Source organism: Dipodomys spectabilis, unplaced genomic scaffold (genome assembly GCF_019054845.1).
Source record: "Dipodomys spectabilis isolate Male_0828 unplaced genomic scaffold, ASM1905484v1 ptg000184l, whole genome shotgun sequence".
In the NCBI taxonomy this organism is placed as follows: domain Eukaryota; kingdom Metazoa; phylum Chordata; class Mammalia; order Rodentia; family Heteromyidae; genus Dipodomys; species Dipodomys spectabilis.
Window position 1 is genome coordinate 667,103 of NW_024870861.1, and position 26,058 is coordinate 693,160.

Consider the following 26,058-nt stretch of genomic DNA (forward strand, 5'->3'; position numbering starts at 1 on the left):
CTGTAGGGTTCCCACAACTTCTGGTAGTGAGACGCTCCATCCCAAGTCTGCATTTTCCCTATTTCTGGGCCCAAGGGACCCCTCTGGAGTACACATGATCTGCCTCTACTCTGCACATGGCTAGAAGCCGCAAGGAAGGAACAACAGCCAGAAAGCATGGCAGGCACACAAAGCCCAAATGAGCCACAGACGACAGACAGTCACAGCAGGGATCCAGCAGTGGCTGGATTGACACGAGTCTACAATGAGCCACAGACGACAGTCACAGCAGGGATCCAGCAGTGGCTGGATTGACACGTGTCTACAATGAGCCACAGACGACAGACAGTCACAGCAGGGATCCAGCAGTGGCTGGATTGACACGAGTCTACAATGAGCCACAGACGACAGTCACAGCAGGGATCCAGCAGTGGCTGGATTGACACGAGTCTACAATGAGCCACAGGTGACAGACAGTCACAGCAGGGATCCAGCAGTGGCTGGATTGACACGAGTCTACAATGAGCCACAGACGACAGTCACAGCAGGGATCCAGCAGTGGCTGGATTGACACGAGTCTACAATGAGCCACAGACGACAGACAGTCACAGCAGGGATCCAGCAGTGGCTGGATTGACACGAGTCTACAATGAGCCACAGGTGACAGACAGTCACAGCAGGGATCCAGCAGTGGCTGGATTGACACGAGTCTACAATGAGCCACAGACGACAGACAGTCACAGCAGGGATCCAGCAGTGGCTGGATTGACACGAGTCTACACATCAAGTGTTAGGAAATAAAACCTACATATAAGAACATAAAAAAAATCAGAGTTGGGATAAACCTAACACAAGGTGTCTAAAGCCTGGGCGTGGCAACCGAGCAAACGCTGTTGTGGAGAATGAACAGGCCCTGAGGGCTGGAGGAGGGGATCACCCCACCTCAAACTCGGAACACTTCAGACACTAATTCTTCCAAATTGACTTACAGATTCACACTTAGACACGCTTTTGTTTAAAATTTAATTTTATCTATTTATTTCCAATTATCTTTAAGTAGTTGTGCAACAGAGTTGCCATTGAACAAAGCAGTTTAAGCTTATTCTTAAATGTATGTGGAAAAATTAATCAGACCAAGAACAGCCTAAGAAAGAGAACAAAGCAAAAAGACTCATTTTGCCAGAGACGTGTACGTACAAAGCTATGATGAATTAGGTGAATTGGTCCGTGTGATAGCGGCATGGGGAAAAACAAGAAGACTGTGAGAAAAGCAATTGGAAGCCAGTGTGGCAGGCCTGGCAAAGCAGAGGATGCGTCTCTCAGGGAATGTTGCTCAGTCAACTGAACAAGCAAGGCAGAAAACGGGGCCTGAACAGTTCCTAGGGACTCGATCCCCAGCCCACTTCCAGGTATGTCCATGTAGTAAGGGAACCGTGTGCAGACAGCACAGCCATCCTCCACGCAAGCTAGAAGAAGGGAGATTCCTTAGACACAAAAAGGCACTAAGAGCTAAGGAAAGGTTTCAAGATGGAGCACTTTACAATTAAGATTTTCTGTCAGCAGCCCACAGAGAGGAAATCACCTGTAGTTCACTAGATTGCCAAGTCCTCCTATTCAGGGACCACTTCTATGCTGCTCATGAAAGAGAGGTCAGGACTTGGCAGCAGATCCCAAGCTGCTCTCCACAAGGCTACCGTCCACCCTCTGTATCTGGGGGCTTCAGGTTCAATCCACGATGGATTCAACATATTTGGAAAAAAAAGAACTGTATGCTTTGTGTAATTACTTGAAGATAATTTTTTAAAAGATCGCAACTGTATTAAACATGTACAGAACTTTTTCTTGTCATCATTCTAGAACAATATAGTATAAACTACTAACAAAGCATTTCTGTTGTAGATTAAGTCATCTAATGATGATTTAAAGAGTGGAGGACTGCAGAAACTGCATGCTCATACTGCATCATTCTCTCTAAGGAATGCTGGCACACATGTAGAGTTCTGGAATGCATGTTCCAGTGGGTGCAGAGGGGTGATTATAGATCAAAAGGTGTCGGCATTAGTCAAGCAGAAGTGCAAAAGTCACAGTGTGTAACCCCAATGCCTACCAGAATGGCTACAGCATCCCACAAAAATGGAACAGAAAGCCCTGGAAAGCAGCAGCATAACTGGACCACTCATGCAGACTGCCTGCATGCCAGCTGGCGTATCAGCTGGGGAAAGGCGTTTTGTGCAACAACGAGGGAGTTCATATGCATCTGCTCAGACCCAGCATCCCAGCCTGAGTATAGACACTGTCACTAAAATTCTATACCAAATGTTAACAAGCAGGGCAACAATATACAACCCAGTGTCTCCACCGAGTTTATTCTATACTGCCCCGTGTCTCCACGGAGTTTACTCTATACTGCCCCGTGTCTCCACGGAGTTTATTCTATACTGCCCCGTGTCTCCACCGAGTTTATTCTATACTGCCCCGTGTCTCCACCGAGTTTACTCTATACTGCCCCGTGTCTCCACGGAGTTTATTCTATACTGCCCCGTGTCTCCACGAAGTTTACTCTATACTGCCCTGTGTCTCCACGGAGTTTATTCTATACTGCCCAGTGTCTTCATGAAGTATAGGATCAGGAGTACTGCCTACATCATCATCAATATGTTAAAGAAAAAAACCCAGCAGCCTTAGAAACATGAAAAAGCTACCAAGAATCAGATTGAAAAGCAAAGATTGGGGTGTGCTGAGAGCTGGCTTGGCACCGTTTCTGTGGCCCCATGGAGGGCCGCTGCCACCCAGAACCCCAGGCGCCCCACGGCCTGGGGTGTGGAGACCCAAGCAGGAGGTTGTGAGGGGACGGTGTGGAGGCCAGCCAGGGCGTCCCCCATGCTGTGCCCCCCCCCCCCGGCCACCGAGGACCGCACATGTGTGCCTGCCATGGGGGTGTCCCGCAGTTCTGCCCTGGGAGTGTCGACAGCGGGCCACCACAGCAGAAGCAGCACACCGCACACTGTGCCGAGGCCTCACACTTACCAGGTAACCTGGGTACCTGAGGGCCTTGGCAGTGTCCAGGCTGGGCAGGCTCAGCCGGAGACTGTGCTCTGTGTGTGTGTGTGTGTGTGTGTGTGTGTGTGTGTGTGTGTGTGTGTGTGTGTGTGTGTGTGTGTGTGTGTGTGTGTGTGTGTGTGTGTGTGCCACGTGATTGCACTGAACTTCCTCCCTCCTCCCCGGGATTAGATTTAATCCCTAAAACAGCAGCCTCCGGGCAAGGTGCTGGGATTTCAGTAATCTGCTGATGGCTTGATAATCCCTGCCTGCCTCTAGTATTTCTATGCATTTGGTTTGTTTTTAGATCTGTGGACTGTTGGAAGATGAGGCAGGGATGTCTACAAAAAACAAGCCTTCCTTTGGTGTTTGCAAAAGCACCAATACAGATGTACGAACACACGCAACTATCACCACGCAAAACACAGACGTACGAACACACTCATAAATATCACCAGGTAAAATACAGATGTACGAATACACTCATAAATAACACCAGGTAAAAACCAGTTTGGAAGCCCTCAGGTTTGATATCTAAATTCTCAAAGTGGTTGCTACTAAGTTATACCAGAAAGACCTGAGTGGCATGAGCTTTGTCCCTTGGAAGGGTCCTCCAATCTGGAGCCCCTCTCCAAAGGGAGAATCTGGCTGCCTTCTTTTCACTTTCAAAGAAACTTGCTCATAAAACAACAAGGACAACAAAACAAAACCCAAAACCCCAAAGACCTTGCTCCTAGACATGATCTGAAGGAGATCCCGCAAGGAGGCTCCATGGTTAGTACAACCAGGGCAGGAAGTCATGGCCTCTCCTTGGTTCAGCCCCAGGCCTCCCCATTTCTTCTCACACCCAGAGGCTGGGGGCCCTGGTGACTGGAGCTGTTCACAGGAAAGGGGCACAATGCTTCTGGAAGCTCATTCAAAGCAATCCCAGATACCAGCCCAGAAGAAATGCCAAGCCCAGGGGAAGCGATGAGGTTATGAGAGCTGTTCCTTAGGAAGGAACTAATGCCTCTGTGAACGACGCTTCCGAGAGCCTGCCTCTCTTGCTCTTGCTTTTTTGCCATGTGAGGACACAGAGCTCCTCCCAACCAAGGGAGGCAGCAACAACACCCCGTCTCAGAGGCAGAGGCTTGCCCCTGAAAACCCACTGGCACCTTATTCTTAAACAACCAGCCTTCAGAACTGTGAGAAATGAACTTCTATTCTTCATAAAATTCCCAGTCTCTGGTATTTTCTTGCAGCAGCACAAAGGCCTAAGTCAGTTTGTTCTGCTGCTTTGAAGCTTAAAAAGGGAACATTGTTCTTGGCCAAACAACTTGGGAGAACCCAAAGTAGGTAACGGTATCACACCTAAAACAGCCCTTGGACGCGGGTGCTCTGGAATATGGTGAGCCATAAGGCGTTGGTGTCTATATTTTTTTTTGGGTCCGGTCGTGGGGCCTGAACTCTGGGCCTGGGCGCTGTCCCTCAGCTCTTCAGCTCAAGGCTAGTGCTCTACCACTTGAGCCACAGCACCACTTCCGGCTTTTTTCTTTTTGCTTATGTGGTGCTGAGGAATCGAACCCAGGGCCTCAGGCATGCAAGGCAAGCACTCTACCACTGAGCCAACTTCCCAGCCCGGTGTCTATATTTTTAACCACAATACAATTTTTACAACGACATATTTATCATAATGAAAATTATATTTGAGTACCATTTATGTGGTGGTTTTCTTAATACATATCACGGAGGCAACAAAAAACAAAAGAAAAGAAGAAGGAAGAATGCTCAGTCAATTGCAGGTTCCATAGCTAAACCCAGCTTGCATCCGTCCTCATGATGCGGTGCTGTTCCTGGGCCCAGCCACAGCAGTTTTAGAAGTCAAACGTCTCTTTCTAGGTCACCAAGACTACGGGATTTTCAAGATTTGATGATTATAGCAACAGAATCTTCTCTAAGGTCACCTAACCGGGGGGGGGGGGCAGGAGGGGGAGAGAGAGATGGGGAGAGGGAGGGGGGACGAAAGGGGGAGAAGGAGGGGGAGAGAGGCATCATGATGCCAGCAGCACTATTCTGGGTGAGTCTGAGCATGCCAGATTCCAACCGGGGGAACCACTGGAGAGCACGGAGTGGCAAACGCCACACCAGAGGAACAGCTACTGGCCCTCAAAGTGCACGTGTCTGAGGCTTGGGTCAGAGCAGAAGCATAGTCTAGAGGCTGTAAGTGGCACCAGTGTGAACCAGGTGACCTTAGCTGAGTGACACTAACTCACAGCCCACATCCCTCGGCACCCAGTGTAACACCTGTGGCCCTGCTGGGCAGTTGCTGCTGTGCTCAGCCAGCCCTTCTTGCTGCTTGTGACCCATGCTCCTTCGCCTCTCATCTGTGAGGGTGGCGCCCAGCCATCATGAACCCCCTGTGAACAGGACTCCACGGCACCACCACCACGTGACCACGGTCGGCCCCTCCACACGGCTTCTTGTTTAGGGAGGGGAACAAAGCGATGCCCTGCAAGCCATGTGGCTGGGCCGAGTCACGTTGGGGTGACTTCCTACCTTCAAAGAAGTCTCACATCCTGACCACTGGCATCAAGGGCCGTCAACCACAGTGTCACACCCCTCGGACACAGAGGCCTGCATGTGTAGGCGTGTTTGGAGGGGTTGGCATCTGCACGTGGGTCCTCCATCCTCCACACAGAGTGGGGTACCCGCAGGGAGAGCGCGGCCTGGGCTCCTGACTCCCGTGGGGGACTTCAGTCCGTTCATCCGTGTTCTGCATTTCCTACCATTGATTCATAACCCGTGGAAGTGCTGCTCCTCTCTCTGGGCGATGGGCTGCCTTGTTCACCCACTCCAGCCTTCTTGTGAGTGAACCCTGTGCTGCCCTCCTAGGAAAAAGACTGCGTGTGTGTGTATGTGTGAGTGCGCAGGCATATGAACATGTGCATGTGTACATGTTTATATGCACACGTACATGTGCCCACACACACATGCATGCTGTATATGCATATGTGCACACACGTGATGGTACAATGCATTGTGCACATGTGCACGTGTGTATGCGCATGCACGCAGTACATATGTGCATACGCACGCACACATCACATGTACACGCGCGCAGTGTGCAACATACGTGCATGCGTGCATGCATGCTATACACATGTGACTGTGCACATGCGTGTTTCATGCATGTACTGTGTACATGTGTGTGCATGCATGTTGCATGTGTGCATATGTGCGCACACTATGCACATGCTTGCATGTATGTGCGGACATGTCTGAGTGTGTATATGTGCATGCATTTGCATGTGTGCATGGGCACATATGTGTTGTACACATGCATGTATACACAAGTATGTGTGTGTGCTGGTGTGCATGTGCGCACACACACGTGCATGTGTGCTGTATGTGTGCACTGTGTGCGTGTGTGTGTGTGCAGGTACTGGAGTGGTGCTCTAACACTTGAGCCATACCCCCATTTCCCCCTGGATTTCTGTGCCATTAGTATATTATGCCATTGCACGCACATTCGTATTTGGTGTGTGTCTATGTTCTATAACGAGGTGTCTGTTTTATAAAGATGTCTGACTCAATACCTCTTGCTGGCTACTTTATCCATTCCTAAAGATTTAAAGGTCTCTTTGGTTACAGCAAAAACAAAACAATAAGACAAACCCTCTATTTCTGCCTGAATGTATTCTCCTTGACCGTGCTTGGTGTGGGGGGCACACCCAGGAGCAGCAGGCAGGAAGCACAGGGAGGGGCGGGAAGGACAGGCGCAGAGCCGCAGAGAGGCTCTGGAGATGCCTCTCCACACCTGCGCACAGCAGACAGGAAGGCAGACGCCACACCGGGGGTACACACCTCAGTCTCTCCAGGCTTGTCTTCTATCGCCTGGACCTCATCCCAACAGGCTCTCTTCATCCTGAGATTATCTGACCCCAGTTCCTTGTCAGAGACACAATATGGCTACCATAGTTCCTTCCTTTCTACTGCCCGCCCTGTGGGTACTCCGCATCACAAGGGGCTTTGGCATCTGCTGAGCTTCCCTCCCTAGCCACTGGTCCTGAGTTCCTGTAGCCTCCAGCTCCAGCAAGCAGAAAGAAAGAGTCCCTCTTCCTTGCTAGTGAAGTCCCAGCTGCACACAACTAAAGCAACACGACTGTAGCCTGAGTGCCCCTCCCTGGCCATTCTGCTCACATCAGACCTGTAAGACTACTGGACAGTGTGCACCCCTCTCCCAACACTAGGACTCAGGTGCAGACCCTTGAGGTGTAACTCTCGCTGCAGTGGGGTCTGGGTGGCCTGCATTTAAATGATCCCTGCACAGCCGCACCTGCGGTTCTCCACCTCAGAGCCAACTCCACGCACAAGCCTGGGCAGCCTGTCCCAATTCAGACTCAGCTCACCCAAGGGCAGGGCAGACGGGGCTCAGAGCAGCTAGGATAGGTAACAGAAATAGGTTGGTCCTCCAGCTCCATCATGGATGGCACTGTCCGCTGCTGGGACTTACTCAAACAGTCTCAGCGCCTGGGTTTGTGTTCCTGGCCTCCGAAGCCTCTTCTATTGGAGTAAAGCTAGCGGAAGCCCTCCTCCCCCGGCCTCTTGCATACAGTAGAACGCTTCGTAGAGGCTCCTGGGCTTTCTGAGAGGGCCCAGCACAGACCCCCACACAGAGTGTGGGACTGCCCGCATCACCAGACCCCCTCCGTGGAGATGCTTCTGTTCCCAAGCAAGTCATGGTCCCAGGGTCAGGGTGGCATGTAAGAGGAGGGGTCCCAGGGTGGAAGGCGCCCTCCTACTGTGAGGAGCTCAGGGAAAGGCGGGGTGGGGGCCTGTGCTGCCATTCCCCTGTAGTCTCTGGCTGCAGCTCTGCTCTTTGGTGTCCTATCTTTCACTGTCAACTAACTGAGAACAGAACGGCAAAGCTGGCCCCACAGACATGTTTTGTTTTCTGGAGACAATATCCTTTGTTTCCCAGGAGGCATATCTGGGGAGGAAAGGATAATTTCATAATTTAACATGGTTATGTGTGGTCACCACGACTGTACCCCTTGCTCTTGCTACCACACGCCTGGCTGAGTGTCCACACTGAGCCCTATTATTTGGATACCAGTTGAGAGGGGCTGAAGATGCAGATGCCACTAAAACTGCATTAGTAAGTGGGGCTTTTCCCAGAGGCATTTATGGCCAAGTCTGGAAAGCCCTGCATTTTTCTGTTCTGCTTCCCCTTCGGAGCACGCCAGGGACTGACCAGGAGGGAGGCAGCTGCTGGCCAGGCACGCTCCCCCCAGGTCTTGCCATAGCAAGAGGGCGGCCACTTCTGTCCTCAAGCTTTCCACAGCTGCTGACCATGCACCTGAGGTGTGGACCGTTTCTAATCGGAAGTGCCAGTGCTTTATTTCTGTAATTCTGGCCACACATTCCCATTCCCTGGAGAAGCAGATGAAAATGTCTTACCCCTGAGAGGCGACAGACAGTTCCCTAATGAGATACACTCCGATCAAATGCCTCTGGCTCTGGGAAATGATTTTTGGGAGCGCTTCCTCACAGCCATAGAGTAGCAGGCCACCTGATTCGGACTCCGGGTTAGAGACTGCGGACTCACACACCTCACACACACGGCAAAACACCCACCAAGGTCTCAGCTAATGACCTGTTAGCTTATTTATGGGAGAGACAAAAATGTGAGAATTTTCTTTACGCCTAAGTGGTAAAAGTCACTTTTATCCCACATATGCTTTAGCATGTGGGAATTATATTCACTGGCCTTCTGGACATAAAGAGAATTAGCTGTTTCTCAATCTAGGTACTAAGTTCCCACTCATTAAAAACCTGTGTGTGTCAGCTTTGCTCTGGTGTTCGCCCACAGAAGTGAACAGATCACCCGCTCAAATCTGAGTTCAAGATCCGCAGAAAGGGGCACCAGAGGTGAAGCCGGGCACCGGGTCCTGGCTCCTGCGGAACAAACTCCTGTCCATACCTGATGGTGCTGACCAGCAAACACATAACGTTACAGTATTTTTCTACGAGTGATGTCGCTTTAAAAGTAAAGCACAACGCAAGGACATGGGTCCTTCCAAAGGGGCCACACTGTGAAAGCAGAAGACCAAGAATGACGTCCCACACTGCGCACAAGAAGCCCATTCCGCCCGCCACCGATGACAGGGCTCTGTGACCACTACGACAGCTGTCCTCGGCACTCTTTCCTGACCCCCACCCCGACCCCTGCCCGCCTAGCCCCGTCGCGTGGGGCCCCACTCGTACACCTGGGTCTGCTTTTGCTGTCCTCGGCCTGGGTCTCCTGTTCGGCCGCAGCGAGCGCTCACCCAGCCCACAGAATCCCCTTACCTCGGAACAAAGCACCCCGTGGGGTCGGGATGACCGGGTTAGATGTAGGTACCAGATGGCCACGCTCCCTGTTTAGAGAAGATGAAATGCTAAAGAAGAAAAATTAGAGTGATGTTTTTGTTCTCCACCAGAGGAAGCCACCCATCCCATTGGCTTGGGGTGGGGACCGCGTGACGCGGCCAGGCACATGTGACCTACTTTTCGCCCAGCTCCCCCTGTGCCCTTGGAGCAGCACCCAACACTCATGGCTGTCATTTCAACGGCCCCTGCCCCCAACAGAGCCGAGCGCACCGGCATGCCTGCAGGACATATGTGCAGCCGCTCGGCCTGCGGTGGGGCTGGGCCGGCCTTAATCCACACACGACTCTCCAGTCTCAGGCTGTGGTCGCTGCTTCTCACAGAGCCCGAGTCCAGCTTCGGCAGGAGGCGGTCCCTGTCCATCCGTGGCGGGGTTGTCCTGGGTATGGCTGCAGGTGCACTGCAGGTCCCCCTGGAACTGCACGTGGAGCTATCCCTCGTCAGGATGAGGTACCGGATGGCTCAGGCAGAAAGTCCTGTCCTTCTCCTGTGTTTAACTACTGTGGAGACTCCTATGAATAAGTCCATAGATAAGCTCAGCAGTGGAAAATGTGCCATGTTCTGGACAGCAGTCCTGTGGGTGATGGTCTGCCTAGGTGCATGCAGGAAACAATCTAGAGCCCCAAGTCCAGGCATTTGGGACCTGAGAGGAGGGCCACACACCAACAGGGGACATCCACCTCCGGGCAGGAGACGTTTACCTCCGACTACATCAGGGTGATAGGGCATCCCAGCTCCTCACACAGAAGTCAGAGGAGATCAAGATCAAAACACATGCAAATGCATATGAGAGTTCCGCGGCTGTGTGGGATGGCATGCTGCTCAGTGGCGTGGGTCTTGTGGGATGGCACATAGCTAGCGTGGAGGGAAATGGTGCTTGCAGCTTTCCGAAGCTAACCAAGGTGCACAGAGAGGAGGAGGAGGAGTCCTGCTGCCTCACCAAGTAAATAACAGGAGCATCTATTATAGAAAAAGTGACTCATGACTCACAGGAAGTCATCCACCACACAGACCGCCTGTCTGCATGGGTGGCAGTCTGCCTGTTCAGGCCCCTGTCTGCATGGGTGGTAGTCTCTGCCTGTTCAGGCCCCTGTCTGCATGGGTGGCAGTCTGCCTGTTCAGGCCCCTGTCTGCATGGGTGGTAGTCTCTGCCTGTTCAGGCCCCTGTCTGCATGGGTGGCAGTCTGCCTGTTCAGGCCCCTGTCTGCATGGGTGGCAGTCTGCCTGTTCAGGCCCGTCTGCATGGGTGGCAGTCTGCCTGTTCAGGCCCCTGTCTGCATGGGTGGCAGTCTGCCTGTTCAGGCCCCTGTCTGCATGGGTGGCAGTCTCTGCCTGTTCAGGCCCCTGTCTGCATGGGTGGCAGTCTCTGCCTGTTCAGGCCCCTGTCTGCATGGGTGGCAGTCTCTGCCTGTTCAGGCTCCTGTCTGCATGGGTGGCAGTCTCTGCCTGTTCAGGCCCCTGTCTGCATGGGTGGAAGTCTCTGCCTGTTCAGGCTCCTGTCTGCATGGGTGGCAGTCTCTGCCTGTTCAGGCCCCTGTCTGCATGGGTGGAAGTCTCTGCCTGTTCAGGCCCCTGTCTGCATGGGTGGCAGTCTCTGCCTGTTCAGGCCCTTGTCTGCATGGGTGGCAGTCTCTGCCTGTTCAGGTCCCTGTCTGCATGGGTGGAAGTCTGCCTGTTCAGACCACTGTCTGCATGGGTGGCAGTCTCTGCCTTTTCAGGCTCCTGTCCTGTTGGTACCATTACAGCGTTTTCTAAAAACAGGACCACAATGCCCACATGTGTCCTGTGTTTCACACCCAGCATTACATACTAAATATTTTTCTTTGTTAATATAAGTAATTTCCATAATAGTGATCAAGTTCCCCAGTGGCACTTCATTCTGTGACTGATGTTATATATTCCAGGAGGATGAAAGAGAAATCATGTGAAAATAGATTGTTTACAATTGAAAATAGAACAATGAAATCTGTAGAAATTGTTCTGAAGGGGAGAGGGAGAGTGTCAGAGGGCTGAGACTGCGGAGATAGGGGTACGCATGTGTGGAAATGTAGTGGTGAAATCCCTCCCAGGATTCATAAAGACGACCCTGCCTTCCGGTGCATAGCCCCTCACCACCTCTGCCCTGCTGGCTGTGTCTACTGCGGCTCTGACAGAGGCTCGGATGCGCCTGCCACCGATAGAGAGGACAGCAGCACAGCGCTGCTCAGCCCCAGCGCCACAAAGCCAGAGGAGCAGGCAGACCCAGGCCATCAAGGACCTGGCTGTTGCTACTGAGCGTCCGAGGAGTGCTGGGCACTGCCCTGGCTGGCCCGGGTGAGTCTGTGGCAACCGATGGAGCAGCCTGGTGGAGAGTAGGCAGAGGTGATGGCAGCAGCAGGCAGGAGGACTCACCGGCTTGGGGCAGCCACAGGGTCTGCAGCAGTGGCATCCCGACCCACCGTGATGATACGGTGGAGGACGTAAAGGTGGAACATGACTGGGATTGTGTAACATGGATAATGAATGATTTTAAGATATAAATGTAAGTGTTCTGTGGATAAGACTTCCCTGGTAACTCATTACTGTAATTGTAACTCTGTAACTCCATAACCCTGTCACTCTGTAACTCTGCTTCTGCTGTTTTCTGAGCAATGGGAGCCCTAACCGAGCAGAACCATCACCACCCTTTGTTCCATTCCCCTGCTTCCCACCAGCAAAACCTTGCGGGAAATTTAAATTTAAGGTGCGCATTTCTTGTAACAATCACTGGCTAAAACCAACACCCAGCCCCCCCCTTTCCCACCCTAGCCCCAAATGCTTTTTTAAAAGCCCATGTGGGCTGGCCCTCGGGGCCGTTTCCTGGGATCCCAACTCCAGGTGCGGTCCTGGTGCGTCAGTACTTTTTGCTCAATACAATTTTTTACATTTTCACTGTGGGCTGAGTGGTCTCTCTGCCCCTCCCCACTACAGTGAGTGATGCGGAATAAAAGATGTCAACACGGGAACAGAAGGGGACAATGGCAGGAGCCAGGTCCTGCAGTGGGAAGGACGGGAAGTTACTCTTCTGAGAGTTGTAGCAGCAGGAGCCACACACAATGTGGAGTTCAGGCTGCTGAGAGACACTCAGCATGGGAGGCAGGTGCAGAAGGTGCTGGCCCAGCTCTGCTGGGTCCGGGCGGGGTCCGAAGGCAGAGGCCAGGCGGCAAGTCCTCCAGCGGCGCTGGGCGTGGGGACACACGGCATTGCTACCGCTGAGAGCTGCTGGGAAGGACAGAGACAGAGAGCGAGGAAGAGCCCAGCTCAGAGGCTGGTGGCTGACCTGCTCCCAGGAGCTGTGCTGCTGCTCCACTGCCCCTTCTCAGGCTACGCCTCCGAGGGCACCGGGGCCATGCGTGGGAACCGGCCTTGGAGGAGGAGCTGCCTCAGTGTGGTATTCTCAAGCAGGCTGCCTCTCTCCCACCCGCCATCCCAGCCAGTGAGCCAGTGTGCGCTGGGCACCGCAGGCACAGGCCAGCGCCCTCTCCTGTTCTCTATGGACGCGCGACGTTCTTCAAGTTGGCTCCTGCTTCTTTAGTTGGGTTTTGGCTTGGAGGTATGTGGTTTTCCCTCTCTTCCCCTGGTCCACAGCCCTAAACCCCCTGAGCAGCCCTGAGACCAGGCCTTCCCTGCAGCCTGCTCCTTCTACTTCGGAGCCATTTCAGAGGAGAAAGGGTAAAAGCCCACAAGCACAGAAGTCTTGCTGACACATGTGAATAACAATAGTTTGGAATAAGGGTGTTCATTGAGTTGATGTATACAGTGTTAACTGGTGTTAGACTGTTTGCTCCTTGTCAATTGTTTGGTTTTTGGTGTATACAAACAAGAACCCAGTGGTGCTGTGAAAAACCAGAGATCCAAAATGGATTCAAATATACATACATATATATGTGAATACAGGAAGCATTCCATTGGTTCTTTTCTCTAAAGCCAGCAGAAGGCAAGCAAGGTGCCAGGCCCCGCAGGGGGTCAGACACGGTGACAGTCAGCCTGGGCCTGGCCACCACAGGGGCAGTCGGAAGCACTGGCACTGGCTCCAGTCTTCACCTGGGAATGCGAGTCTCTTCCCAAACACCCTGTGTGGAGGGAAGGGTTGGCTTTTCCACTGCCACAGGCTAGCACAGCACTGTGGAACTGTAGGTAGATATCGAAAGGCCTCCTGAAGCAGGCGCTTCAGCCTCCCGGAGTGTCACTCCACACCCACGGAAGGCTTTGGGGCCTTGAACAGGGAACCGGGGAGCAGGGAGAGTGCACGCATTGGATCACTGCTGCCGTGGCTTCCTCCAGGCAGAGCCAGCTCCACCCTGCCCGGGGACGGTGCGGAGAGCAGGGAGGGCAGAAGGCCAGACAACCGGGGCACCAGCGCCAACCCTGCACAGAGGGTGGGGGGTTTTCACACTCGATGCACAGCCATGCTGGGGCCCACATGGTATTCTATTCTCTCTGAATTCTCTCTTCCTTGACCCGTGTTTTGCTGGCTAACTCTGCTGCTGCTTGGCCCTTCTGCATGCTGCGCCCACTTCCAATGTGCGCATACGCATCTATAACAAAGCTTATCACAAACGCTCTCTACGACTGAACAACTCAGACAGAACGTGGCAGCACCACTGCCAATGAACACATCCCAACTCTTGCCTCCAAAACCCAACAAACAGCACACAAGCAGCTCCCACAGATCTCCGGCTAATGGAGATCTGTGGCTGCTCACTTCAGCATGAGCATTCCCACAGATGACTGCCAGTGCAGTGCTCCGTCAGTCCCAAGCAGATCCAGTCTCAGGAGTCTCACTTTCTAGGTCACTGAGGTTGGTGGGAGCAAGACTGACGCGAGTGGAGGATGCCCAGAGGTTTCCTGGGTGGCTGGCTGGCCAGGCCCCACGGAGGCGCAGAGAAGGGCTGAGGAGCAGTGGTGGTAGTGTGGGGATCGCCGGTGGAGGCAGCACTGTGGGGAGCAGCGAGGCAGGGAAGGCTCTAGGATCACCCATTGGTCACAGGCCTCTGAGATTCTCTCTGATGCCTCCCTCAAACTGGAAAACATTCTATGGGGCAAGTTTCTTCTCCTCACCCTAGCCTCCTGATTTTTTTGCACTCGGGGTCTTGCTATGCAGCCCAGCCCAGCCTTAAACCCACAACCCCCTGGCACGATCTCCTGAGTGCTGTGCTAGGGGCCGCCCCACCAGCAGGGGCTACCTCTGCACCCAAACACTGGACCACATGCACACGAACGAAGTTAGATTCTTACTCAGTACAAAGATAAAACTAAACTAAAACCAAAGACCTGAACAGAAGAACTAAGGCTATGAAACTCTCAAAAAATGTAGAAAAAATTTCATGACAATAGATTTGTTAATAATTTCTTGACTATGGCACCAAAAGGACAAATGATAAAGTAAAAACAGCTAATTTACACTACATGAAAGTTTAAAATTTCTGTGGCTCAGGAGACACAAAGTGAAAGGGCAAATTATTTGTAAATAATCTAGTAGGAGGCTGATACAGATTATATGATATAAAACAAGGGAGAAACAAACAAGCTCAATTAAAAAATGGCTAGATGCTGATAGCTCATGCCTGTAATCTTAACACATTCAGGATGATGAGATTTAAAGGACTACAGTTTGAAACCTGCCAGGGCAGAAAAGTCTATGAGACTTGACCCCCAAAATAACAAGCAAAATGTAGAGTCAGAGGCATGACTCAAGTGGTACAGAGCCAACTAAGTGAGCAAGCACAGGCCCTGAGTTCAAACCCTAGTATGGCAAAAAGGGAAAAGGGGCAAAAAATCTGGTGTCAGTGGCTCACACCTGTCTTCCTAGCTACTCAGAGGCTGAGAATGGGAGGATTGCAGTTCAAGGCCAGCAAGGAAGAATACTTCCCTAGACTTAATCTCTAAAAACAATCAGCGAAAAGGTATGACTCAAGTGGTAGAGTGTCAGCCTGGCAGGAACAAAGCACAAAAGGGGTGAGGGTAGCACTTGAATACACATTTCTCCAGATAAAGACATTTCGCCAGCAAAAATAAAAAGATGAGCAGCATCATGCTGGTTTGGATGTGGTCTGGTGGTCTGTCCCTCAAAAGGTTCAAGTGTGGAAGGCTGGTCCTTAGAGTAGCAATGTTGGGAGGCGGTGGGCCTTTCAGAGAAGCAGGTGGGGGGCGGGCAGCAGGGATGGTGGAGAGAATACTAGGGATTAGCACAGACCTCACTTGTCTCTGGTTCCCCTGGCTCCAATGCCAGGCCAGGCACCCTGAGGCCTCACCCCATGAAGCACACATTGGGCACCAGACCTTTAAATTTCCAGAATCAGAGCTAAGTAAGTGTCTTTTTTAAAATCAAGAATCTAGGCACAAATATTATACTAACAGAAAACAGAGTCATTAATCATCAGGTAAATAAAAAGCAAAGTCCCAGTGAGGTACTGCCTTAAACCTGCTAAGATATCATGTCTACAGTCTAAAAACAAAAGCAACACACACTGCTAACAATGAGAAAAGAAACTGGAAGCCTTGTGCACCACTGGTAGGAATATAAAATGGCGTAGGAATTCTTCAAAAAAAATAAAAACAGACGTGCATATGATCCAGTAATTCTACTTTGGTGGTCTTGAAGGCGTATTTGTACTCGTGCTCATAATAACATAGTTCACAGTAGTCAAGAGATAGAAGCAATACCAGGTGAATGGAAAAACAAAATGTAGTCTATGGTGAAACGGGAATATATCCTCAACTGTAAAAGAGTAAGGAAATTCTTATTTATGCTGCAATACGAATGAGCCTTGAGAACATTTTTGTAAGTGAAATAAGCCAGTCAAGAAAGCTAATGTATAATCGCCTACATGCGGTGCAATGAGGTTCCTGGAGTGGACCCACTGGAGCTGTCTGATGGGGCTCAGTTCCAGTTTTATAAGGTGAAACAGGTGTGGAGATGGACGGAGGTGCAGGCTGCACAAGGCAGTGAACGTCCTTTATGCCGCTGAGCTGCATTCAAAATGCTTAAGATGTGAAAATCTAAGTCACATCTATTTTACCACAGTCAAAGGCTGACAAAGGTTTGTGGTAGTCTGCACCTGCAGAGGACAGGAAAGAAGAAGCCTGTTTGAGCTTTCCAAGTCCTTGTATTAACACACTACACAGCCTCTATGGACCTCCATTGACTGGGCTGTAAAACAAATAGCTTGTTCCAACTTCAAAAGGATTTGTCTGTTCACTGAGTGTTTTAAAATTTCTTTTCTTCTTGCCCTCATGCACAGAGTGCATGTGCTGTGCCACTCATATTCGGTTTACACCTCCTCCGCCTCCATTCTTTCTGGAAGACCTTCCAGTAACAAGTACTCCTTTCTTACCATTTTCCTTTTTTCCTTGTTAGGACTTTTTATTTTCTCACCAGCTCATTAGTGTATCAAGCCGCCACAGCCTTAGAAACTGCCTACAAGTTCATATGTGACTTGGTTTTTAGCGATACTGTGGTTTGAAGTCAGGGCCCCATGCTTGCTAGGCAAGAGTTGTACTACTCAAGCCATACTTTCAACCCTTTTTGTTTTTCAGCTATTGTTACTACTTTTTTAAAATAGGATCTCACATTTTCACTTGGGCAGGCCTGAATTGCAATCCTCCTACCTGCACCTCCCACAGAGCTCAGAAGACAGGCACACAGTACCACGCACAGCTTTTATCAGTTGAAATGGAGGGGCTTCTTACTCTGCCTGGCTGGCCTCAAACTGCACTCTTCCAGATCTCTGCCTCTTGAGTAGCTGGGATTACAGGCACAAGTCATAGTGGTTGGCCTAGTGATTGATTTTCATTGTTGTATTCTTTTTGTTGTTGTTGTTGGTCATGGGGCTTGAACTCTGGGCCTAGGCGCTGTCCCTCAGCTCTTCAGCTCAAGGCTAGTGCTCTACCACTTGAGCTACGGAACCACTTCTGGTTTTTTTCCTGGTGGTTAACTGGAGATAAGAGTCTCACAGACTTTCCTGCCCAGGCTGGCTTTGAACCACAATCCTCAGATCTCAGCCTCCTGAGTAGCTAGAATTACAAGCATGAGCCACCAGCACCCGGCTCATTGCTGTATTCTTGTAAAATACAAATATTTGGTTTTCTATGCATGTGTTGACTTGGGTATTTAACAGCATGCTTCTTGCAGACCCTGACACACCTGCTCTATAACGTTCCAGCTGCGGTGACACCTCGACCTTTCCTGTCTTTTGCTCTCAGGCTCTCTATTCTTCTTTATTCTGTTTTGGTGCTTCAGTTTCCTGGGAAGTTATCAGTTTTATGTAAGATTTCAAACATATTAGCTTACATTATCCATGATCTTCTCAATGGTATCTATAATTATATCTTCCTTTCTTGTGCCTTGGGCTGTCACCCTTCATTTTCTTTAACCCACCTTTCCAGAGGTCTAATTACTCTTAAACAAACGAGCAAGTGAGCAGGTCTTTGGCTCTGTGAGTGTCCCTGTGTTCTTTCTCTCGCTGTGTTGTCATTACTCTGGGGCACGAGCCCAAGGCCTCCTGTGTCTGAGGCAAGCCCTCTGCCACGCAAGCCATCCTCTACTCCCTTTTTATGATTTTCTCCTGCGCCTCTTTGGATCCTTGGGTTTGTTCTCTTGCCCCATTTTGGATTGGTTTATTTTGGCATTTTTTTTTATTTTTCCTGTTTCTTAGCACACATATTTATGATTACAAATATTGTAAGCATAGCTTTAACTGTGTCACATTAATTTAGACAAGAGCTATTTCATGATCATTCAGATCTAACATTCCTTGGCTTATCTTTGACTCTGTGCACCAGCAGAGCTGACCTTGGGACGTCCGTGAAGGCAATGAGGCGTGGGGCAGGCCACCACGGGGCTGCCAAACCCGTATCAACATTCTGTTGGTAGTAGCTAGTCTATGTATCTGTCTATGTATTCATTTCAAAATGCCATTTCCTGAACTGCACATTAACTTAAGTACATTGCTAGCCTCTTGAAGCCCAGCCAAGTACTGCTGGCTCATGCTTGTAATCCTAACTACTCAGGAGGCTAGGGACCATGGTTCTCAATGCAGAGGTATTCTTTTAAAATGGCACATCATGATATGAGTTACTGCTCTGCTATGACTTCAGCACCACAGCCTCATGGGTGGAGACACGCTCACAAACACGCTGTGGCCTTCACACGCCTCAGGGTGGAGACATGCTCACAAACACACTGCGGCCTCCACACGCCTCAGGGTGGAGACATGCTCACAAACACACTGCGGCCTCCACACGCCTCAGGGTGGAGACACGCTCACAAACACGCTGTGGCCTTCACACGCCTTGTGGGTGGAGACATGCTCACAAACACACTGCAGCCTCCACACACCTCAGGGTGGAGACATGCTCACAAACACACTGCAGCCTCCACACGCCTCAGGGTGGAGACACGCTCACAAACACGCTGCAGCCTCCACACGCCTCAGGGTGGAGACATGCTCACAAACACGCTGTGGCCTTCACACGCCTTGTGGGTGGAGACATGCTCACAAATACACTGCAGCCTCCACATGCCTCGTGGGTGGAGACACGCTCACAAACACACTGCAGCCTCCACACGCCTCAGGGTGGAGACATGCTCACAAACACGCTGTGGCCTTCACACGCCTTGTGGGTGGAGACATGCTCACAAACACACTGCAGCCTCCACACACCTCAGGGTGGAGATACGCTCACAAACACGCTGTGGCCTTCATGTGCTCAGTGTGCAGAGGGCTCGCCCTCACGTGAGACATATTGCAGACACGGAGTGCTGGCGGTTCAGCACTGCGGCCTCCGGGCACAGAGCTCCTCAGACAGCTCCCCCTAGTTCTGTCCCTGCAAGTACCGCTGGCTTCAAACGTCACCAGCGCACCGTCTCTGCTGCTGCTCTGCAGGACCTGCTCTTTGCAGAGACCCCACGATGGCCGCCAGCACCCGAGCTCAGCCTCTGCTCCTCATTCCGAGAACTCGGCTTTGCTCCTGGCCCCTGGGCTGGCTCCAGGAGAGGGACAAGCCTGTGAGGGTGGCCAGTGGACTGGGCCTAGGGCATGCAACCACAACCGGCCATGGATGTTGGGGCCAGGCGTGCCCGCTTCCCCAAAGTCATGTACAGCAGAACCTCAGGAGGGTGGGCCTCAGGATCAGGGCATTTCCAACACACACACTCCCCCAGGATGAGAGTGGCTCTGTGGCTGTATCTGAGCAAGGGCGCACACACACAGAACTCACCTTCCCCCATAGGCAGGCTCTGCAGTTCAGGCCAGGTCCATAAATGTGAGTGCTAAGATGCACAGTGGCTCAGAGCGTCATCACCAGAACCGAGGATCTGCAGCAATCTGGGCTTGTCTGGAGCCCACCTACCTGAAACAAAGGAACACAGGACACATGAGCTCCCAGCGCATGACCTAGCCATCAGAACGGGGTCACACAGCATTGTTTCCTGCATTCAACAGGGAAGTAAACATTTCTGAAGCATTTAAGTCCAAAGCCCATGTGGAGAGGTGTGCACCGGCAGAGCTGACCTTGGGACGTCCGTGAAGGCAATGAGGCGTGGGGCAGGCCACCACGGGGCTGCCAAACCCGTATCAACATTCTGTTGGTAGTAGCTAGTCTATGTATCTGTCTATGTATTCATTTCAAAATGCCATTTCCTGAACTGCACATTAACTTAAGTACATTGCTAGCCTCTTGAAGCCCAGCCAAGTACTGCTGGCTCATGCTTGTAATCCTAACTACTCAGGAGGCTAGGGACCATGGTTCAAAGCCAGCCCATGGCAGAAAAATCCAAGAGATGCTTATTTCCAATTAATCAGCAAAAAGCTGGAAGTGGAGATGTGGCTCACGTGATGAAGCTCCAGTCTTGAGAAGAAAAAGCTGAGTGCAAGGCCCTTAATTCAAGCCACAGGGTGTGGGTGTGGGTGTGGGTAGGTGCGCGCACCACACACACACACAAACACCAGTAGAGTCCTTCGGGACTTGTGAGAGGCAAGAGGAAACACAAATCTTTTCAGCTGATGAAATTACTTCCCATCTACAATGTGAGGTTCTATAGCATTCCATAGCATGCTAAAACCATTAACAGTGCAAATATAAGACTCCAGAAATGCAGAACTAAGTCTGATGAATGCAAATAGACCATTAAGATAGGCCAAGATAGGAAGCTGTGGAATGAAGTAGAAAAGAAATCAAAGAGAAAGGTAAAATCAACCTGGAAATACTATTATAAGGGGCCAAAGGAGAATAAACAAAATTGAATGTATAAAGGAAGCCTGCAAAACACAGGAGAAAAAGAGACAGAAAGATAAAAATGATCAGAGGAAATCTAACAGATACAGAACAGAAGCTAAAATAGATCCAAGACATTGGCACTCCTTGAAAAGAACAGCAAAAGTGTAAGGCAGAACTTGTACTGAAAGTTAAACCCTTAGAAATGTTATTAGGAAAAAAATGACTCTGAACTGAGGCAGTTCTCATGTATCTGTGCCAGGATGGTGGCCTGTAAGGCACAGAAGATGCCCCGGATTTCAGGTGAGAGTACCAACTCCCTCTGCATGGGGAAGAAGTCAGACAGCATTGGACCTCGGCACCGCACAGTGCACACAGCACCTTACAAACCCTAGCAGAAATGAACTGTGACGCACGGTCTTCTGCCAATCACTCAAGATTAGAATCTTAAATATCCAAGAATTCAATCAAAGTGGTGTTTTCAAGACAATTTCAAATCAATTGGGAAATTTAGTGTAGACAAAAATAAAGGAGTGTTTGCTGATCAAAGACTAAAACAAAAATAAGAGCAACGTTGAAGGTGAAGTATGGAAATTATTTTTTGTTGTGAAGTAGTAAATACAATAAATGAGTAAGACAGAGGTGAACCGGGAAACAGGAAAAGTGGAGTTAAGTTCACCGACTGGAGCAGGCAAGTTGGAAGACAAGAACACCATTCAAAGCTGACAGACCAAAAAGAGGTCAAAGGAAGAATAATAGAGACTATGGCTTTATGAAAGAGATTACGTCAGCATCTGAGTCTGCCTGTTTTGAATCTGTGGATTCAACTAGCCGTGGATTAAAAATACTAAAACACAAAAAAGGTGGACTGCATCTAAACTTAACATATACAGGCATTTTATACTGTCCATATTCCTTAAGACATTCATTTGGCATTGACATTACCTTAGGTCATCTAAAGACGCTGTCCAGTATATGGAGTGATGTCTGCAGGTTCTATGCAAATGATAGTTCGTTTCAATAAGGGACATGAGTATCTACACAGAATCCACATTGGGTTCTGACAACAATTTCCTACAAATGTCAAGAGGCATATGTATGAAGGTACCTATGAACAAAAACATAAACCCTCCTAAATGTTAAAAGGATTAGGAAGAGAAAAAAAACAAAGGTGACAAACTACAGTAAAAAAGAAGATCATAAACAAAAGGTACCACACACTACAAGTACAGGAATAAGTTTTGACAGTTGAGACAAAGCTTTGATGTCTTGGCAGAAGGTTGAAAAATAAATCGTTTATGTAAAAAAAAATCAGCTACATCAACACATGAGTGAACCTTACCACCTATAAAAGATTCAGACTGGCTCAATATGAACTCTGCTCTGCGTAAGAGACACAAAGACGGACATGGTCCGATGAAGGCCAAAGACTGAGGACTAGACAGAAGTACTTCAGGCAGGAGAGAGAGAAGCAGCCAAAAGATATGCCTTTGCAATTTATATCACGCCAGGAACACCTACAGGGAAATGGTCATAGACTGACAAGGAATGCCCAGGGACCAAAACCTAGAAGTTGCTCCACCATCACCAGTGCACAGGAGGCCTGTGGACTGGCCTTCCTTTCTCAGAGGGAAAGCTCAGTCAAGACAGGCAGAAGACACACAAGGCACACCGCTCTCTGCTTGTCGCTCTGCGTCCACTAGAAACAACAGGAGCAGAGGTGCCATGCTCCGGCTGAGCAGGTCCACTGTGGATCAGCTCCATAGGATGGCACATTCCTCCAGGCATACGCAGCTGTGAATCTCTCTCTCTCTCTCTCTCACACACACACACACACACACACACAAACATCCGCTCTCTCATACTCATGCGTGTGTGCAAAGCAGCTCTGTCACCTGGGTTTTGAGTAAGCATGTGGGCTACACCACAAGACATGAGAAAAACAATCAGAATGTAGAGCTCAGCCAGCTGACCTCTCTGCCTTTCGGGTATCAGGGCAGGTTCCCTCTTCACTAGTGATAATCTGGCAGTTAACCTACGTCAAGTACTACTTAGTAGAAAAAACAGAAGGCATCTGAACTTGGTGACTCCACCTAGTCCCACTCCCTGCAAACTACGGGGTGGCTCTCCTCAAGAAACAATTTAAACCCATGCTGTCCAAAGTAAAAATTCACAAAAAGAAGCCTCTGCGTCACACAAACTTTTCTTTGACCTTTATGCCAAAAGCTAACACGACCAGTCTTTTCCTTATAAATCTGGCTAAAGAGATAGGAACAGTCATTTCTGTGCCCTGACATCTGAGGTGCCTCTTCCCCCATGTAAGAGAAAGAAACTGTGCTGTCCCTGGAGCACACAGGAAAGGACAGCAAACCACGCTCGTGTGGACTGTGTGGAGAGCCGGTGTGGGGAGAGGTCACCCAGGAACACGGGACCACACGCATGTGGACTGTGGGGAGAGCCGGTGTGGGGAGAGGTCACCCAGGAACACGGGACCGCACGCATGTGGACTGTGGGGAGAGTCGGTGTGGGGAGAGGTCACCCTGGAACACGGGACCACACGCATGTGGACTGTGGGGAGAGTCGGTGTGGGGAGAGGTCACCCTGGAACACGGGACCACACGCATGTGGACTGTGGGGAGAGCCGGTGTGGGGAGAGGTCACCCAGGAACATGGGACCGCACGCATGTGGACTGTGGGGAGAGTCGGTGTGGGGAGAGGTCACCCTGGAACACGGGACCGCACGCATGTGGACTGTGGGGAGAGTCGGTGTGGGGAGAGGTCACCCTGGAACACGGGACCACACGCATGTGGACTGTGGGGAGAGCCGGTGTGGGGAGAGGTCACCCTGGAACACGGGACCACACACATGTGGACTGTGGGGAGAGCCGGTGTGGGGAGAGGTCACCCAGGAACACGGGACCACACATTTGTGTGGACTGCGGGGAGAGCCGGTGTGGGGAGAGGTCACCCAGGAACACGGGACCACACGCATGTGGACTGTGGGGAGAGCCGGTGTGGGGAGAGGTCACCCAGGAACACGGGACCACACATTTGTGTGGACTGCGGGGAGAGCCGGTGTGGGGAGAGGTCACCCAGGAACACGGGACCACATGCATGTGGACTGTGGGGAGAGCCGGTGTGGGGAGAGGTCACCCAGGAACACGGGACCACATGTATGTGTGGACTACAGGGAGAGCCGGTGTGGGGAGAGGTCACCCAGGAACACGGGACCACATGCATGTGGACTGTGGGGAGAGCCGGTGTGGGGAGAGGTCACCCAGGAACACGGGACCACACGTTTGTGTGGACTGCGGGGAGAGCCGGTGTGGGGAGAGGTCACCCAGGAACACGGGACCACACGTTTGTGTGGACTGCGGGGAGAGCCGGTGTGGGGAGAGGTCACCCAAGGATATAGAACTACACGTATGTATGGACTGCGGGGAGAGCCGGTGTGGGGAGAGGTCACCCAGGAACACGGGACCACATGCATGTGGACTGTGGGGAGAGCCGGTGTGAGGAGAGGTCACCCAGGAACACGGGACCACATGTTTGTGTGGACTGCGGGGAGAGCCGGTGTGGGGAGAGGTCACCCAGGAACACGGGACCACATGTATGTGTGGACTACAGGGAGAGCCGGTGTGGGGAAAGGTCACCCAAGGATATAGAACTACACGTATGTATGGACTGCGGGGAGAGCCGGTGTGGGGAGAGGTCCCAGGAAAAAGCTAGAGAGCTCAACTCCTCCCAATTACTGTCCATAGAAGCAAAGATGCAGAAAACATGAACAGCACAGAATATGATAGGTTTTATCAAACTCTGCACCTGACAATGAGAAGGTATGCATTCACCTAAAACCCTCAGAGAATAAAGCAAAAGTTAACCATTTTTAGCTCATAACGCAGGTTTCCATAAATTCTGAAGATATGGATCCACAGACTAAACTTCTACTCACTAGAGAGTTGAATTAAATATCCTGGACTGGTGTAAGTCCTTTGAACAACTAATTTACAGGAAGCTGGAGCGTGAGGGAATGGGGGGTGGGGAGGTGGGGGGCGGGAGGTAGAGAGGACCGGTGGGAGCACTGTATCTAGGTAGAAATGGAACTAGGAAAGTTGAGGGGATGGGTAGAACCGAGAGCGGCGAGGACAGTGAGGGAGGTCGCTGATCAGGACGCTGTACACATCAACGGACAGGCTGAATCCAACTACTTAAGATAATAAAAACATCACCGGCAAAGGACAACCTCATGACTCCCTGTTCAGAATATTTTTATGCTTTCAAATAAAAAACAGACAGGAAGAACATAACAAAGTTAGAAAATAGACTTCCAAAATAAAATTACTGCATGATAAAATTGGTAGCAAGCAGCTACAAGCTTACAGAAAAGTTGATAGCTTAAAAAGCCTATATTAGGAATAAATAAAGGTAGAGGATTAGTGCGTCAAAGAACCAATTTAAGAAACTAGAAAAATCACAGAAAGTAGAAAGTACTAATAAGGAAATGCTCAGAAGTTAAGCAAAGAAAAAAAGAGATAGCCAGTGGAATGAACTATTAAGTACAAAAGTCAGTTCTTTTTTTTTTTTTTTTTATTGTGAAAATACCTACAGAGGGGTTACAATTACATGAGCAAGGTAATGAGTAATTTCTTATCAAGCATTGTTGCCTCCTCCTTTGTTTCCCCTTCCTGTCCCTTCCCATCTCCCCTCCCAACCTCCCATATCCTCCCCCCCACTCCGCCAAAGTTGTAAAGTTTATTTTTCGACATAACGTCTTGTACATCTCATTGTTGCAATGGGTCCTCCTGTATCCCTAGTTAAACGATTTGTTTTTTCCCTTCCCCTCCACAAATTATACCAACATCAAATACAGTGAAAGCAGGGGTTATACCGTGGGGGAGGTACATACAAAGCAACAAAGAAATCATCTTATAAATACGTTAGAAACAATCGCATGAGGAGCTGGGAAGGTGGCTCAGTGGTAGAGCGCTTGCCTTGCATGCATTAGGCCCTGGGTTTGATTCCTCAGCACCATATAAGAAAAAATGCCGGAAGTCGTCCTGTGGCTCAAGTGGTAGAGCGCTAGCCTTGAGCTGAAGAGCTGAGGGACAGCGCCCAGGCCCAGAGTTCAGGCCCCACGACCAGACTCCCCCCCAAAAAAAAGAAACAATCGCATGAAAGAAAAAACATTTGAATCCTTATCTTGGGGTTCATTTCACCTGACATCATCTTATCTGACCTGTACTGCTTGTCTCAGACAAATACTAGTTATTGCAAATAAGGGAAACCCTGGGACCTATGTTTCTTTGGGCCTGGCTTACTTCACTTAATATAATTTTTTCCAAGTCTTTCCATTTCCTAACAAATGGGGCAATGTCATTCTTTCTGATGGAGGCATAG

The 26,058-nt window shown here is 50.3% G+C and overlaps 1 protein-coding gene across 4 annotated transcripts in view; it reads right to left on the reverse strand.

Annotated features, from left to right (window-relative positions):
- Nucleotides 1-26,058, reverse strand: part of Pcbp3 (poly(rC) binding protein 3) — a 170,698-nt gene that overhangs the window by 51,988 nt on the left and 92,652 nt on the right. For 3 of the 4 annotated variants that reach the window (XM_042695321.1, XM_042695320.1, XM_042695319.1), the window contains exon 2: nucleotides 19,666-19,797. In XM_042695321.1, coding sequence (XP_042551255.1) covers nucleotides 19,666-19,675 — 10 coding nt within the window. In that variant the 5' untranslated portion in view covers nucleotides 19,676-19,797. Of the gene's footprint in view, nucleotides 1-9,348; nucleotides 9,417-19,665; nucleotides 19,798-26,058 lie in introns of those variants that run through there. The other variant, XM_042695322.1, reaches the window with a different exon arrangement.